Source organism: Achroia grisella, unplaced genomic scaffold (genome assembly GCF_030625045.1).
Source record: "Achroia grisella isolate CSIRO2021 unplaced genomic scaffold, CSIRO_AGI_Agris_v1 utg918, whole genome shotgun sequence".
Taxonomy (NCBI): domain Eukaryota; kingdom Metazoa; phylum Arthropoda; class Insecta; order Lepidoptera; family Pyralidae; genus Achroia; species Achroia grisella.
This window is the reverse complement of record NW_026713067.1, coordinates 2,675,652-2,693,671: the sequence shown is the minus strand read 5'-3', so window position 1 is coordinate 2,693,671 and position 18,020 is coordinate 2,675,652. Positions and strand designations below refer to the sequence as shown.

Sequence of the window (18,020 nt, the reverse complement as noted above, 5' to 3'; positions counted from 1 at the left end):
AGAAACATGTCTATATGAATGTTGTATACTTGTGTCAAAAGTTTAATTAATTTCTCTACTGTACAAACAATAAAATCATGTCATCGTCAGTCGACCCGGGCCATCTTAGGGAAGTACCAAGTGTGGTAAATAAGATGAGTGGAATATGTATTGTCTGCAGCCGCGCATCGCTCCGCCGGCACTGGTGAACGGCGAGGCGTTGGCGGCGCCAGCTCTGCGAGCGGTGCTGGTGGCGGATGGCCGCTCCGCCGCGCTGCTGCCGGCCGACGGCGCGCTGTTCCTCACCAACTACCGCGTGCTCTTCAAGGGCGCACCCGCCGACCCCTTCGGTCAGTACTCTCTCTGCACGCGCTGCTCCCGCACCTGCTGGAGCTGGAGGCGGACGGCCGAGTTTCTATGTATTAAATGATCCTTCGAGCCGGATAATGCTTAACCCACTTTAAGCAGTTATTATCACATCCAAAACTTTGTTAGTGTTAGCAATAAAACCGTTTCTACTTCAAGATATATACCGACATCATACGTTTTTTTTATTACAATTACGATTAATATATATGTATTATAAGGTACGTCTAAACAAAATCTGTTTTATAAATTATAAATGTCACAATACTTTTGTGATATTTTAACGTAGAATGATCAACACAGCTGTGTATATTTACAGCGTGCGAACAGACGGTGTTACGATCGTTCCCGCTGTGCTCGCTGACGCGCGAGAAACCCATTCGAACACATCATCTTCCGCACCTCGAGCAGCCACTGCAGGAGGGGCTGCAGCTACGCTCCGCGACATTCCAACTCATCAAGGTACTGCATCTATTTGGTGTTTAAAATATGCCACTTTTAATAGCGTCTGGAAGATGATAACATACATGTTGCATGTAAAGTGGCAATTGGAGGGTCAAATATTTAGGGGTATAGAGGCATAAAATCTCAGTCCACCGGAATGGCACCATATAATTGAGAACCTACTACAGATGTTACATGAAGACGTGATGTCTGTTTTGTGTATATAAGAAACGAACATTCAAACCTAAACTTTCTTATAAAAAGATGGATTGACGATTAAAAATGAATACATTTCACAAGACAAGCAATGACAATAAAGTTAGGACAGCAAGATAATAAAGTGCTAATATTTTATAAATGTCGGCAGGTGGCGCTGGACGAAGAAGTGAGCAGCGAACAAACGGAGGCGTTCCGGAAGCAGCTAGCGCGGTTGCGGCACCCCCCCGCGCCGCAGTTGCACTTCGCGCTTGCGCCCCGCGCTGCTCCTCCTCCGCCGCATCACCACACGAAGCACCACACGCTCAAGTGAGGACACACTGCGTACACTACAATACACTGCACTGCACTGCAGTTTACACCACATCACACTAACACTGCGGGACTAACTCTCGATGCAGTCATGCATTATGCTTGTACTATAGCGAAGCTAATAAGCACATCGATCTCGACAGGGGTTTCGCAAAGAAGACCCTACTGAAAACGGCGCGGAAAGCGGGACTGAAGCCGAAGCCGTCCAAACGACAGAAGTACGTCCTGCCGTCGGCGGACGCGCGGTCACTGACCTCGCCACCACTCATGGGATCACTCTCCGCCGATACGCTCTCATGTGAGTATACTCCACATAACTGTGTAAATTTATATCTATAGATAACATTAGTATAACTTGAAATATCTTTTCATACAAATAACTGTGTAGAATTTCTTTGATAATCATGCAGGCTACATACGTGTAACAATGAATGTTTCGTATGTGCTGCAGTGGAGGAGCTGGACGTGAGTGGGTGTGCGGGCGCGGAGAGTACGGAATGTGCGGCGCGTACGCTGGAGCGCGTGCGTGAGCGTGCGTACGCGCGCGACTGGGCGCGCGTCGGCCTCGCGCGGCCGCCCTTCCGCCTCGCGCACGCCAACGCCGTCTACTCGCTCTGCAGGAGGTATTCTCTCTCCCTTGCTCCTCGCTCTCTCCCTCTCTCCCTCGCCCGCACGCACGCCGCACCACGCCCGTGACTGGGCGCGCGTCGGCCTCGCGCGGCCGCCCTTCCGCCTCGCGCACGCCAACGCCGTCTACTCGCTCTGCAGGAGGTCTCTCTCCTCTCTCGCTCTCTCCTCTCTCCCTCGCCCGCACGCACGCCGCACCACGCCCGTGACTGGGCGCGCGTCGGCCTCGCGCGGCCGCCCTTCCGCCTCGCGCACGCCAACGCCGTCTACTCGCTCTGCAGGAGGTATTCTCTCTCCCTTGCTCCTCGCTCTCTCCCTCTCTCCCTCGCCCGCACGCACGCCGCACCACGCCCGTGACTGGGCGCGCGTCGGCCTCGCGCGGCCGCCCTTCCGCCTCGCGCACGCCAACGCCGTCTACTCGCTCTGCAGGAGGTATTCTCTCTCCCTTGCTCCTCGCTCTCTCCCTCTCTCCCTCGCCCGCACGCACGCCGCACCACGCCCGTGACTGGGCGCGCGTCGGCCTCGCGCGGCCGCCCTTCCGCCTCGCGCACGCCAACGCCGTCTACTCGCTCTGCAGGAGGTATTCTCTCTCCCTTGCTCCTCGCTCTCTCCCTCTCTCCCTCGCCCGCACGCACGCCGCACCACGCCCGTGACTGGGCGCGCGTCGGCCTCGCGCGGCCGCCCTTCCGCCTCGCGCACGCCAACGCCGTCTACTCGCTCTGCAGGAGGTATTCTCTCTCCCTTGCTCCTCGCTCTCTCCCTCTCTCCCTCGCCCGCACGCACGCCGCACCACGCCCGTGACTGGGCGCGCGTCGGCCTCGCGCGGCCGCCCTTCCGCCTCGCGCACGCCAACGCCGTCTACTCGCTCTGCAGGAGGTATTCTCTCTCCCTCTCCGCTCTCTCCCTCTCTCCCTCGCCCGCACGCACGCCGCACCACGCCCGTGACTGGGCGCGCGTCGGCCTCGCGCGGCCGCCCTTCCGCCTCGCGCACGCCAACGCCGTCTACTGGCTCTGCAGGAGGTATTCTCTCTCTCCTTCGCACACTCGCTCCTCTCCCTCTCTCCCTTCACTCTCCCTTGTTTTTCTCACCCTCTCTCGCTCTCCTCTGTTTCCCTGCTCCCTTTCCCCTCCCTCCGTCCTCACTCTCTCCCTCGCACTTGCATGTACACCCGTGAGTGCGAATACATATAAATACGCCATTAAAAGTATAAAGGAAAAATTGGAATTATTTATCCGGCTACAGACTTTCAATTACTCAAATTACTTAATAATTAATACTAATGATCAATAATGATTAAAACGGTTCACGTTTCTGCAGCTACCCAGCACTGATACCGGTACCGGAGAGCATCGGCGACGAATCATTGCGGCGGATCGCGCGCTGCTACCGCCAGGGTCGGCTGCCAGTCATCACGTGGCGCCATCCGCGGACACACGCACTGCTGGCCAGGTACGTTTGGGGATGGAATTGTTAGTAATAAACAATGTCAGGTCAACCTCTACGCTATTCGATCATGGACAGGGCCGTCTTTCACCTATTAGAGGCCCAATGTACCCAACATTGGGGTAATGGGGCCTAAGACCAATAATAAAGCACTATTTTGTTAGAATAGACAAAGTCATTTTTGAATTTGACTCTTTAGAGATGTATATGTGGTTGCCCTACCTTCAAAACAAACAAGGCAAAAATAATTTCAAAAAGTCGTCATGTGATGAAGTTCTTGCTAGATTTTATAATCAGCTAGCCAGAATCTAGCCCAGACTAGGGGGCCCCAATCCATTGTGGAGCCCTGGACACGTGCCCAGTGGGGAAGAGGGGCAGGGGCAGTTCATTGATACCTTCGTGATGAATTCCTGGTGAATTCGTCACTACAGGCTAATTGACCTGACTTCATACTTCTCATACTGATACCGATACCATTAGCGCGAACGGGTGAACCATTCCATTGTCATACATTAAACAAACCTGCAATCATTAACTCCTTGCAACACCATTTCAAGACTTATCATAGCAGAGCTATTTTGTTTCGAGAACCGTTTTGCCTATGGGTTTTGGAAATTATATCTATATGTATGAGATATTCTATTTTATATTCTTGTTACAGATCGGCAGCGCCCCATCATAAAGGCGTGATGGGAATGTTGAAAGCTAGTCACCAAACGCCTGGTACTACCCAAAGTGGTACCGAAACCACGTCCAGTTTAGAACAAGTATGTACCGTATATAGACGATTTAATGTTTGTTGTTATATATCATTGCAACTCGAAGGAGTGAACATGTTTCTCTCTGTCCTTTATATTAAACATAGTCACATATATGACCCAAATAGACTGCTACAAAATCGTCTCACTTGTGTCAACCGTAAAATAATGTTTTGTAAACTGTGTTTTGGTTTAAATGGTGAAATATATCAGTGATATTGCAGGGTAGATAGAATAGAATAGAATAGAAAGTTGATCTCGATGTTAGGAAAAGAAACATAGTAATGAGTGTGTAATAATGGTCAGGAACGGTATGTGGCAACACTGGCGGCCTGCACGCCGGCGAGAAGAGGCTCGCTACAAGACTCCAGCCTCAGCCTCGACTCGCTGCTGCTGGCCTGCGACGACGCGCCCCATGGGCCCCACGCGCCCCACGCGCCCCACGCGCCCCACGCACACACGCCGCTCCTCTCCAAGGCCGCCGGAACTCTCAGGTGCTCGCTGACGGATATGCGCCCCAAATACTTTACTTTAAGGACGCATACTGTCTAAATAGCTGCTTTAAAAATAAGAATCTACTTTGACACATTTATGTAAAACTTTATATAAAGTTACAAGAAAAAACGGAGGTTAATTGTGGGCGTCTAACGTGCCAAATGAGAATTTGACTCAGCTCTATATTAGATATAATAAAAGTATTATCAATTTATTTAGCCAATATTTTTGACAATAGCTGAAGCTTTACCTGAATTGGCAGACATGTATTGATATCCACACAGCTATACCAAATGTTGCTGCGGGCGAAGCTACAGCTCTGATTTTTAGCGGAGTCTTAGTAAATGATAACGTATGAAACAAATTGTACAACAGTATAAAATATGGATCGAGATATGACCGATCTAATGCTGTTGGCTGCAGCTGGGTTTCAGCTTCACCAAACGAAACGGAAGGACTTATGGAGCAGCTGAAGGCCAACTCCTGCCTGACGAATACGACTTTAGTCTGAGGGTACCGCTAGGGGTTCGTACCTCAGCTCGGGCTGTAATTTCGATCCTCGTTTGAATTGTACAAGGTATTGTTCGGAGGGGATATGAAATAGTATCGTGTGTAGAGTTTAAACGAACGATTATACATAACCGTCGACAGCGTGTTGGGTCGCAACAGTGGCGGAAAGGGCGGCGTGAACCCGGGCGGCGGCCGGCACTTCGGGCGGTGGGGCTCCCTGAAGGACCGCCGCCAGCCCTCGCACCTCGAGCTGTACGCGCCGCGGCAGAGGCTATCAACGGCCGATGTTGATTCAGGTCGGTTTGTCGCTGTGATTTTAAATCATCTCTCTCAATAGCTTAGTATTATTTCGCTTACTTGGATTTAAATTATTTTATTTAATTTCGCTAATATTTGCACGCGATTTTCTATATTACACTCGACATTTTATATATATATTCCGCACTTACTATATATCCAGCGTGTTGGCGACCGACCGCAGAACTTTTTTGATATTTTTCAATTTGTATTTTTGAAGAGTTTTTTTATATGTCATGTTATTTGATTACACAGCGAGCATAAAAAAACGAAATAAAATTTAACTTCAATTTAATTTATTAATAAAATACTACATTTTAGTACTAACTATAAATAAAATACGTGACACTGTTCTATGTTAGCAGGAATCCACCTCAGAAGTAGTAACACAAATCACAGTCGCCACAAGAACATTGAGTTTAACAGATTTAATATGAAATTAACAATATCCCAGTTAAAACTGTCCAACTACTATAGTCGTGGTATTACAGACTCGTTCGTTCCTCGGCTCGTATAAGTTCTGCTTTTCAGCACTTTGTGATAGGGCTGTGCACTGCATATGTGACAAACTGGATTTGTATAATTGTTCGTTATGCATGCTCGAACGAACGACAACGAAATGTTGCAGTGTCGGGCGAGGGCGGGTGCGGGGGCGCGCGGCGCGCGGCGCTGTACGTGGTGGGCGAGAAGGGCGCGGGGGGCGGCGCGGGGGCGGGCGCGGGCGCGGGCGCGGGGGGCGGCGCGGCGGCGGCCTGCGAGCACGTGCCCGTGGAGTACGCGGACGCGCGCCACACCAAGCACGCCTTCAAGAAGCTCATGCGCGCCGCCGTGCCCTCCGCCGCCGCCGCGCCGGAGGAGCCCGGCTTCCTCAGGTACGCACGCGCCGGGTTGTGGGCCCAGTTTCAACAGAAACTCTACGAGGCATTTTAAGGGACCCAGGGACGGAGAACTTACGCTTCCGGGAGCGTTTTGATGGATGACAGGTTATGGGCCCAGTTAAACGGAAAACTTTTCCCCTTTCGTAATAGATGTATAGTTTCGTTTTCTTATACATAATTGAATATTATTCAGCTATTGACATTTATTTAGGTAATATACAGACCTCCAATTGAAATATTAAGGTATAAAGTTAATCGGAGCCACTTTTCTAATTTAAGACATACTTATATAATTTTTAAAGGCAGATTCTAAAAACTGATTTTACAGAATAAGACTGAGGTTACAAACATTCAGACCTCTGCCTATATCGTAAACGATTGACTTAAAAACATTTTTATGTTTATAGATTAATAGAAGAGTCCGGCTGGTTGTGGCAGCTCAGGCAATTGTTTCAACTTTCGGGTGCAGTTGTGGATCTACTGGATTTGCAGGGCTCATCCGTACTACTGTCGCTCGAAGACGGCTGGGACGTCACCGCACAGGTATCATTATGTTGTGATATAGTATTTATATTTCAGCACGTAAAATAGATTGTACCAGTCAGTAACTTTTTCTAACGTCACGCTGTTCATAGCGTTTAGTTTATACCCTTATAACTAGTGTAAGTTAGAGTATTCAAGATGTAACAAACAAATACGCAAATTCAAACCCTACTGTATGTTTACTTTCACCACAGATCCTGTCAATACAATATAAAAACTTTGCACCCCTTTTTAATTTCCGTTTTACGTATTTATATTATCCCGCCGAATTCATCAAGAATTAATTATTTATTAATTACGATTACTACGCTGATGATGATTTTACGCCAAATGATAATACCGCTAAAATTTAAAAATTCTTTAAGGAAAATTATATTAGTTAGACAGAGACAGTTCTTGGATAGCGGCGACAAATCTCGACATGATATGTGATTTTTTTTTTGTAGATACACAAAAAAAAATTACATGTGGTATGGTTATCTAGCACGTGTGATTAGGTACGCCTGCGTAGGTACAAACTGAAAACCAGCGCTGGACGCCCATCAGTCCAACAATAGCTGAGTTTGTACCTATTGCCAATCATATTAAATATGTATAATTGTGTAACTATACTGATATTGGCAATAAATGAATGTATTATTATTATTTTCTAAGAGCAACTATGTAGTTTAGTCTATTCTCTGACACTAGGACATTTGTAGCAATGAGGACAAAAATTCCCGTTACTAATAACCTAACCGTGTATATACCATCAAGTGGGTATTAATTATAATTATAATTTTCTTTGTGTAAAGAAATATTTCATTGTGTAATTTCTTGTTTTTAGATTTCATCGCTAGCACAAATTTGTCTAGAACCTTACTACCGTACACTGGAAGGTTTTCGTATCATCGTAGAGAAGGAATGGTTAGCTCTAGGCCACAAGTTCCAGCAGCGGTCCAACATCGCAGCCACCCCGCAGCAGGGATTCACGCCGACATTCCTCATGTTTCTTGACGCTGTTCATCAGGTGAGAGTCCTACAAATTCTTATTGGTATTAGCTATCTGACATCACGGATATATTTAGAGGGGAATGATTTGCTGGTGCAGATTGGAGAATATGGGACACAGTTATCTAGATACATCAAAATAATAATTACATTTAATAATGTCTAGTAAGACAAATTCAATATTGTCTACTAAGCACTGCTGTGTATAAACTGTGTCACCCCACCTTACATTTTCCTATTGTTATTTAGTATATAAGATCATTATTTCTATGTACATATTGTCAGTTTATTACCATCTGTAATATACATCGTCTCGACCAACAACATCGTATCTTTTACCCGCAACAGAGAATGAGAGATGATAGGGGCGAGTGCATATGGTACTGATAACACACACCATACCCTCGGAAGGACTTACGGAGCGGCTGAAGCCTAACTGCTGCGTGACGAGTACGACTTTAGTCTAAAGGCACTGTAAGAAATTCGAACCTCGACTCATGTTAGTCTATAAGGTATTTATAATATTGCCATTGCTAACCAGAACTAAATAATTAAAAATAAACATTACAGCTCCAGAAGCAATTCCCACTGGCGTTTGAGTTCAACGACTACTATTTGCGGTTCATTGCGTACCACAGCGTGTCGTGTCGTTTCCGCACTTTCCTATTGGACAACGAGGCGCAGCGTGCTGAGCTGGGCATTACCGCCGCTGATGATAAACGCGCAGATACCAGTCGCCTGGTAAGTATTTAACATATAAAAACTAATCCTGATAATCTTTACATATTATAAAGTCGCTTCAGCTGTCTGATTGCTTAGATCTTTTCAACTACGCAACTAATTTTAACGAAATAACATTAACGCTTTTTAAGAAAATTGCGCGGATGGAAATTTCGCACACTTATAGTTTATACAGAGAAGGATTGTTAATTAAAATTGTGACAGGGCGTGGAGACAGGCGCAGGGTCCGAAGAAGAGTCCGGCGGTACGTATGCGGGTGGATATTCGTCACCACGCGCGCACCACGGACAGTCACTGTTCGACTACATCGACCGTCACCACCAGAAGTCGCCGGTCTTCTACAACTTCCTCTACACGCCCGACCTCGACAATCCGGTGAGTGTTCTAAACTTTTTTTTTCTTTTCTTTTGTGTCCGGCAAATTGTGTTGCTATTAGCCATAGTCTAAACTTGAGCGTATGAGTTTACTGTGACACGTACAATCTAGATCTGTGTTTCTCAACCTTTTTAGCGTCATGCCCCAACTTAGTCTTTATAAAATTCTAACGCGAATCAAGTTCTCGATCATCAGAATCTTTACAATGTTATGTAGGAACATATCATAGGTCGTTATGAACAACATACAGCACAAGTGGAACAGAAAACATCAATCTCTAGAATGTTTTTTCTTTCGTCAAAGCCTATTCTCGCGTGAATGAACGTACGTGTAAAGGCAGGTCATCATGAGAGTGCATACGCAGGTGCTGCGACCGGTGACCGCCATCCACTGCCTGGAGGTGTGGCAGTACTACGTGAGCGAGGAGCTGTGCCACGGCGCGCCCTACGACCTGGAGGTGGTGGGCAGCGAGCCGCCCCCCGCCGCCGCCCCCGCCGCCCCCGCCGCCAACACCCCCGCCGCCCCCGCGCACGCGCAGCCCCAGCGCCGCCTCATCACCGCGGGGTAACTATGAGTTTCTGTATCTTTTGCGTCCATACCGTTGTGCAAGAGGCCGCCCATAAATCACGTGATGTTTCTTTAGAGAGGGGCTATAGAAAAGTCACGGTCATACTATAGGCCGCTTTACAATTTATTAATCGCGCGTTTGACGAAAAAATAATTACATGTGATATAATAAATATACCCTCCTGCCCCTTTCAGATATTTCGTGATTTTTGTGGAACCTTTGTCGAACCTCCCCTCCGATATTTCGTGCCTCACGAAATATCGGACAGCCTCCAACCTACATTTAAAGTTAAATATTTATGGAGTAATTTATTAAAGTTACAATAATATGCTCGTAACAGATACGATAGCATAGCGCGCAGCATGCCGGATGCATTCTCCGGATTGCTGGAGCGGATTCGGCAGCTGGAATTGGAGCTAGGTCATTTACCGCAGAAATGGCGTGTGCGTTGGGAACAATTGGAGCTGCCAAACACACTCGAGCTGCAGGTCTGTATACACGAATAATAAAAAGACAGTCATCACTATGCTTACTAGGTCATCCACACAATGTTTTATTCTATTTCTTTATTTAAAGAAATAAACATTTTCATTTTAGTTATAATATGCGACTCAATACGTTTATTTACAATATACCATATTTGTTTTATGAGTTATATGTTACACTTCATTTAAAAGTTAATCAATTAAGAAGTAAGGCAATATCTCGTCAGATATTCTAGGATATGAATAACCATTACCTCAATATGGCAGTTGATGTTAAGAATGGGTAGTAGTACACTGTAAACGCCTATGTAAAATTATGAGATCATAATACGTCATAAAGCAGCAAGTTAGTTCATACATTTGCTATAATTATATAAAGCAGCAACGAAAGAGGAAATCATATAGAAATTTTCAGTAATATATATAACTTGTGGTTGTGGTTGTTATGCGAATGGAATATACGCACGTCAACACAAAAAAATGCGTACATGCATTGGTGCGCATTGTGTTGACGTGCGTGCGTGCGTGCGTGCGTGGTGTGCGTGCAGCGCGCGTCGTCGATGTCGTCGGGCGTGGTGCGGCGCGCGACGCTGGCGTGGCACAAGCGGGGCACGCTCGAGGTGCTGGTGAGGGGCCGCCTCGCAGCCGCGCCGCCCCCCGCCCCCGCGCACCGCTGGGCGCCCGCCGCCGCCGCCGCGCCCGCGCGCTGCCTGCACTGCCAGGACCTGCTGTGGGGGCCGCTCAAGGTACGCCCCCGCCCCCGCCGCCCCCGCCGCCCCCCGCCCCCGCGCACCGCTGGGCGCCCGCCGCCGCCGCCGCGCCCGCGCGCTGCCTGCACTGCCAGGACCTGCTGTGGGGGCCGCTCAAGGTACGCCCCCGCCCCCGCCGCCCCCGCCGCCCCCCGCCCCCGCGCACCGCTGGGCGCCCGCCGCCGCCGCCGCGCCCGCGCGCTGCCTGCACTGCCAGGACCTGCTGTGGGGGCCGCTCAAGGTACTGTACATATTGTCTCAAGGTTTCAGCTCGAGGAGGTTCTCTTTCACAGTTTTCAGCTCGGTCAACCAAGACTAGACTCAACTATGGACGGAATTCTCATCTACATTGAAATTTAAGTATTTTTTTATTTTAATACACAATTTACAAAATTATGCATTCCCAAAAGTATTGTAACTTGTTACTTATATTTAATAATTTTGTACAATTAATTAAGAGCTACAATGTAAAGATTGGTACTATAACCTTCACAGCTTTAAACTATAATCCGGTGTTGTTTCTCACAGACGGGCGTTCGTTGCGTGGACTGCGGCGCGGACTGCCACAATTTCGCGCTGCCCTGCACAAAATTATGCCGCCCGCCGCCGACCGCGACCGAGACCGCGACCGGCCCTCCGCCGCCAACAGTTCGCTAACTCGCGTCCCCCCACACTCACACTCCACACTCCACACTACTTTGCACCAAGTACAAGGCGCCGCCCGCCGCCGACCGCGACCGAGACCGCGACCGGCCCTCCGCCGCCAACAGTCAGTCGCTAGCGTCGCGTCCCCCCACACTCACACTCCACACTCCACACTACTGCCCTGCACCAAGTACAAGGCGCCGCCCGCCGCCGACCGCGACCGAGACCGCGACCGGCCCTCCGCCGCCAACAGTCAGTCGCTAGCGTCGCGTCCCCCCACACTCACACTCCACACTCCACACTACTGCCCTGCACCAAGTACAAGGCGCCGCCCGCCGCCGACCGCGACCGAGACCGCGACCGGCCCTCCGCCGCCAACAGTCAGTCGCTAGCGTCGCGTCCCCCCACACTCACACTCCACACTCCACACTACTGCCCTGCACCAAGTACAAGGCGCCGGCGTTCCTTCCACACTTCACATAACTACCAACATATGCAATATTTCAACTTCAGACAATTTATAGCGATTTTATAATAATCTATTTTTCTTTATCTGTTACGCAGGCGTGGCGACACTACAATCGTCGTCGCAGCAATATTACGAGCAGTTCTCGTCGAACGTAGCCGAGAATCGAACCCACGAGGGTCACTTGTACAAGCGAGGTGCACTACTCAAAGGATGGAAACAAAGGTTTATATATATATATTATATAAAACTAGTCCTGTTAGCAAAAGCAGCACCACTTATCGGGTCCAACTATGGTTTCAAACTAACCAGGAAATGGTTGAAAATTCACAACAAAAAAAAATCACACATGATTTCTTTTGTATCAGCATATTTTTCACTAAAACAATGACTGCCTTTTTTTTACAAAACAAATGACTTACGTACTATATATAGCAATATTTTATAAAACATCTACATCTACACCTACTTAAAATATTTAGCGATTTAAAAGAAAAATATAGTGCTAACGTATATAATAAATATATGTCATTACGTATTTCAGATGGTTCGTATTGGACTCGATAAAGCATCAGTTGCGGTACTATGACGCCATGGAGGATTCGCACTGTAAAGGATTTATTGGTGAGATATGTCTTCAACATATGTATACTAATATATTAATTAATATATATAATATTGATCTTATACAACAACTAGCTGTCCCGGTAAATAATGTTTTGCCGTATAAATTAAAACCGCTCTTAAATAAAACCCTTCTAGCACCAACCCCTCTTAAAAATAGAGGAAAAATTTGGGGTTGTATGTATGTTTTAATACCACATTATAAAATAATAAAAACAATAGGGGTGGACAACCCTTATAACTTAAGTGTATGAAAAATAGATAGTCAATTCTCAAACCTACTGAATATGCTATGCTATATAAAATGTCATAAAAATCGGTCAAGCCGTTTCGGAGGAGTATGATAACTAACATTGTGTCGCGAGAATGTTGTGTATAATATAACAATGGTAAAATGTAAGGATGACATGGATTGTGTAATTCTTAAAACAATATTTTAGGTTACTAGCCTTAATGAATTGCATTGAAGTATCCAGGTGTGTCACACGGGTGTACATTTATTTAAATTCTTTTTTTTATTGGGTAGTTTGGGCTATTGTCAGATACCTGCACCTGTAGCACTGCGACCTGCATAGATCTATTGTGCTCGCCCTTTTTCAAAGTTCGCTACCTAGACCCGTCAGGGACAAGAATTAAAGGATATTCTTAGGAGCGATGGTTTTTATCTCCTCGGGAAAGAGTGTAAACTTTCCAAGGGAGATATTTCGTTTATGCATGAGTGGGCTACAACCACATAGGATGTGTAGTGGCGTTTCCTCTTCAGTTTGGCAGAATCTGCAGATTTTTGTTGTGCATAGGCCTAGTTAAGCCATATGCTTGTTCAACTTGCAGTGTCCTGTGAGGGCCCCAGTCATCATGCATATGTTGTTTTTACTCAATAGCAATAGTCTATTTGTGTATTTGTTCGAGTAGCCCGATATTACGGCTTTTGAATGTGTAGATTATTTGTCTTCTTTGTCTTATTTATCTTCTTCGTCTACTTCGTCTATTTTGTCTTCTTTGTTTTCTTTGTCTTATTTGTCTTTTGTATTGTACAGACCTGGGTGAAGTAATCACAGTGACACAGGCTCCGCCCGCGCCCGGACCGCCTAAGAAATGTGACGACAGATCATTCTTTGACGTGAGTTTATATAAATTTAAATATCATCACCATATTATTTACTTTACATATTCATGCATTTTCTAAATTATAGTAACTTCAATTGGTATTTTTATCTGTACCTCAAAGAGTAGAAACAGAACAGTATGTTATTTTTTTCAAGTAACAATGACTCATTTTTATTAGTAATTAAAATCATATTTAAGGTAAATTAATTATTATAAATTATCCTGATTATTAGTTAGTATTTATAGGGAGGGTCTGATACTTATAATTAATATAAATATTTCTGCAGGAAAAAACTAAACTAAAACTAGTATTTTTTTATTTAGTATATAAAAATATATTAATAAAATGATGGCGCTGTGGGCGCAATTAACAATTGATGGAAACATTTTTGTAGATGTAATATGATGTAGCAAAGCTCCATAAATGTAAATAATTAATCGTATATAAATATACCATATTGTGCGGAGTTCGAAGATCCAGCGACAGTGTATAGAGTGAAAGTTGTTAATTTTAATTTAGTGTTCTATATCTATTACATAAAAAAAATGCCCTTCGATCCAATTCAAAGGGAAATCAAAATTACGACGGCTTGAGTCGAGGTTCGAACCCCTAGCGGTGCCCTCAGACTAAAGTCGTATCCGTCAGGCGGGAGTTGGCCTTCAGTCGCTCCTTAAGTCCTTCCGCGGGTTTGGAGTGCCATCTGCACTCGCGCCCTATCGTCCGGTGAAGTTGTAAAGGCTAGCTGCGACCAACCGCATTAGATTAGCATTGGACAGAAAAAATAAATATATTTATGTATCAGAAATAATAATTAAATAAATGTTTACTATTGCAGTTACGGACGAGTCGACGCACGTACAACTTTTGTGCGAGCGACGCGAATGCGGCGCAAGAGTGGATCGAGAAACTGCAAGCGTGTCTGCAGTGAACACTACACCGACACTATAACCGACTAGGCGAGGCAGCTCACAGCTATACGCGTAACCATGAAACAGGGACGCCAACCCTACAAGATGAATGGCCTTCGCAGGGGCGGACTAAGGCCTAGGTAACCAAGGCACGTACCTAGGGCCTGTAATTTTAGAAATACAGTGATGTACGAGGTTTGAAAGACAAATTTAACAAATACAAGATTTTATATTTTAATTTCTTTGTAGGAGGTTAAATCTTTTGAGGTTGGCGATATATAGCTTCAAAGTTTTGAACACATATTTGAAGATCATCCAACATATACTTGACGTTTTATTGTAAACCAACATAGACTATGCACAAAATTGTCTGCGTGGATACCTCAGTCAAATCTATTTAGACCGACAAGCAACTTCCATAGGCTTTGTTCTAGATTTAACCGTGAGATGTTTTAGTGAAATTACAGCTTTTGCTAAAAACTATACTATTTAGCAATGTCAAAGTGTGAAAGCTCCCACTTGACATCATGCCACTCTTCAGTTTTAGTCAATACTAGACTTTTCGGTATACACATGTACCATAATTGAACTTTGACACCGGATGCCAAAGAGCAAATATTTGTTCAAATATGAAATGTTTGCAATACGGCGAATTTGTAAGCATTTGCGTATTCGAAGCTATGTCTAATGTCGACTTTACCAATGCACTGTGACCTAAATTCGTCCGCAAATTGGTACAAAATATATTCGTTATATTTAATCTATAATATAATATGGATTGTTTCTTTGTTTATATTATTTTGATTGTAATGCCATTTGTCACGATTTACGACTTTATTGACTCGACTCGATCTATTTGGAGATTTTATATAGAATTATTAAATCTCTGAATGGTTTAATTATATATTTAAGAAATATAAAAATTGACCATCTTGAAATGCTTTGTAAATTATGGTGTGATTTGTTTGTTTACGTTATTGCCAGACGTAAGCATTGTCAGAAAGTGTTCCTAAATTATACTGAATTTTAACTAAAGTAATTTTTAAAATAAATATTAATAACTGAGATTAAAAATAAACTTATTTACTTAATGTTCCATTTTGATTCAATATGCTTAGAAATAAAAAAAAATTATGAATTGGTGGATCATTTATAATTTATAAAGATGGTATAATTTTTGTTAATGTCACAAAATTAATAACAATTTCGCTCGGATTTTAAATACCTGTGATTTATAAATATAATTTTAACCAAAATCGAAATAATACACAAAACTACTAGGTAACTACGTAAACACGGCAGTTTTAACGTGTCGCTATAGTATAATGACATCTCGTTTTAGATACTTAAATTATAATTATTTCATATAATTAGAAAATGTATAGAACAATATTCTTAAAAAAATATTTATAAAATTATATAGGCATTTATGATAGAATATGCCGATTAGATTTTGCGTGGAAAGAAAAAATACGCGGAGTCTATGATTCTGTATTCTTTTAAATTATATTTTTTTTTTTACTTTTTTTTCTAAATTTGTTTGCCGTAAAGGAAACGATTCAGAAGTCTTTCTACTGCGACAAAATTTTGACAAAGCTTAAAAATATAAAATTGTATGTTCTTTCATAATGTTAAATGATTATTATTAAATCGGCGATGTTTCCATTGTACGGTACACAAGTTCAATGCTCATATTTATACATTAGCATAGTTCGATGTCTATATAAATAGTATAAACATATTGTTACGTTACGTTATATGTAAATATTTTATCTTAGTTATTGTTGTGTAAAGAATTTTGTTCCATTATGAATATTTTCGTTCGTGTAATACGTTTTAATTATTTTATAATATTACAAATTATACTGCTATATTACATTATATGTATACGATATTAGGGTTTGCACAGACGAGGGATTCTAAGAGATTTTTTGTCGCCGATATAGAATGTGGACTTATTTTGCATAGCCCAGAATGGTCTGTGAAAATAATAATAGTAAATTTGTAATGCGCATAGATAAACAAAAACAATACTTACAGTGCAAAAAAAATTACAAAAGGCGGTCTTATCGCTATTAGATCTCTTACAGATAACCTGGTATTGACAGAGTATTTACATAGAGAAAGTTCGGATAAAAACTATTTTTTTTCGATAGTCCGTGCAAACTCTTATCAAAGTATACATTAGGTTGAATTAAAGGAGATTGTACTTTTGTAATTTACTTTCAACATTGATGGGTTGTTGTATTTGTACAAACATTTACATATGCATAACAAAGCCTTTAGTATAAACATATACATATGTTAGTGCTAAATATACATTATTTTACAAAGATATTATTTTTATCCTTGAATCTCGTTTATATGGAGGATATTACACTATCTGGATTAAGATTACTACTGACACTGTTATTAGGGTTTATATTTATGATTAACATTCCGGCGATGTAAACAGCAAATAAATTAATCAGATAGATTATATGCGGCAGATTCACTTTACGATCTATTTAATATAAACAAAATGTAGACATGTCAATTGTAGTGTTCAAAATGACTTTGAATGATTGAAATTAAACAAAACATTCAATTATATGTAAAGCTTACCACATTACTTTACTTTAGTGCAAACCTCACCCGATTTGGTTAAGCTGTTTCTGAGATTAGCGCGCACAAACGAACACAAGAAAAAAATTCTAAAATATATAATATTATCAACCTTACATGTACAGACGGCGATCATTTTTATTATATGTAATAGATATTATTTATGATAGTAATGTGATTGCATAATATGATAGTGTAATAACCGCCTGCGAGCAGCTTTTATTGTTACATAATTTGGTGTTTTTATACTTTTTGTAAATAAATATTCTCATTTTGGTTGGCATATCAATGGAATGGGCCAGGGCCGGATGGCTTATATCTTTATTTTGTACATAGAAATATTTTTCACTATGGGTTGCATTTAGAGGTACCGGCCGAGTGGGTTATGATATTAAGGTGTATAATGGGGTGATACAGTATCGCTCACCTAGTACAAGACTGGCTTATAAAGAAAATATAAGCTTTGGAAAATCAACCCTGAATATCTAGTTAAAAAGTATAATTTCAATAGTTTGAAGTTTATGAGTTATAATTCAGTAATGTACTAGGTGCCGGTATGTCATTTTATGTTTATAAGACTCGTAATATATGAATGAACTTGTAGACACACAGTCAAGACTTCAAATATTGTTCGCGCGGGATTACGGTATCCTAAAACTGGTTATCGACTGACCTACACCATATGAATGAATGAAACTGGATTTAGACTTAGCGAGAGTATAGACCAGAGGTTCCCACACTTTTCTGTGTCGTAGACCCTTTGCCATATTTTTAGGTTTTGGGTATACCTCCATTCTTACTTGGTATTGATTTTTTTGTATATTTCTAACTAGTAAAGTTTAGTGTTAAAAACATAAGGTAAAAACAACAAGATGACCGCTGTCGTAG

The 18,020-nt window shown here is 43.2% G+C and overlaps 1 protein-coding gene across 1 annotated transcript in view; it reads left to right on the top strand.

Annotated features, from left to right (window-relative positions):
* The window catches only part of LOC131854029 (myotubularin-related protein 5), a 95,290-nt gene extending 78,311 nt beyond the window's left edge, over positions 1 to 16,979 (top strand). The window contains exons 19-41 of the mRNA XM_059205156.1: positions 161 to 329; positions 665 to 807; positions 1,157 to 1,314; positions 1,461 to 1,615; positions 1,769 to 1,940; positions 3,263 to 3,394; positions 4,050 to 4,155; positions 4,453 to 4,640; positions 5,293 to 5,447; positions 6,077 to 6,320; positions 6,734 to 6,869; positions 7,696 to 7,878; positions 8,430 to 8,600; positions 8,805 to 8,975; positions 9,340 to 9,539; positions 9,884 to 10,031; positions 10,577 to 10,774; positions 11,306 to 11,346; positions 11,577 to 11,674; positions 11,987 to 12,113; positions 12,433 to 12,512; positions 13,550 to 13,632; positions 14,456 to 16,979. Coding sequence (XP_059061139.1) covers positions 161 to 329; positions 665 to 807; positions 1,157 to 1,314; positions 1,461 to 1,615; positions 1,769 to 1,940; positions 3,263 to 3,394; positions 4,050 to 4,155; positions 4,453 to 4,640; positions 5,293 to 5,447; positions 6,077 to 6,320; positions 6,734 to 6,869; positions 7,696 to 7,878; positions 8,430 to 8,600; positions 8,805 to 8,975; positions 9,340 to 9,539; positions 9,884 to 10,031; positions 10,577 to 10,774; positions 11,306 to 11,346; positions 11,577 to 11,674; positions 11,987 to 12,113; positions 12,433 to 12,512; positions 13,550 to 13,632; positions 14,456 to 14,548 — 3,351 coding nt within the window. The 3' untranslated portion in view covers positions 14,549 to 16,979. The remainder of the gene's footprint in view (positions 1 to 160; positions 330 to 664; positions 808 to 1,156; positions 1,315 to 1,460; positions 1,616 to 1,768; positions 1,941 to 3,262; positions 3,395 to 4,049; positions 4,156 to 4,452; positions 4,641 to 5,292; positions 5,448 to 6,076; positions 6,321 to 6,733; positions 6,870 to 7,695; positions 7,879 to 8,429; positions 8,601 to 8,804; positions 8,976 to 9,339; positions 9,540 to 9,883; positions 10,032 to 10,576; positions 10,775 to 11,305; positions 11,347 to 11,576; positions 11,675 to 11,986; positions 12,114 to 12,432; positions 12,513 to 13,549; positions 13,633 to 14,455) is intronic.
* Positions 16,980 to 18,020: the final 1,041 nt, after the last annotated feature.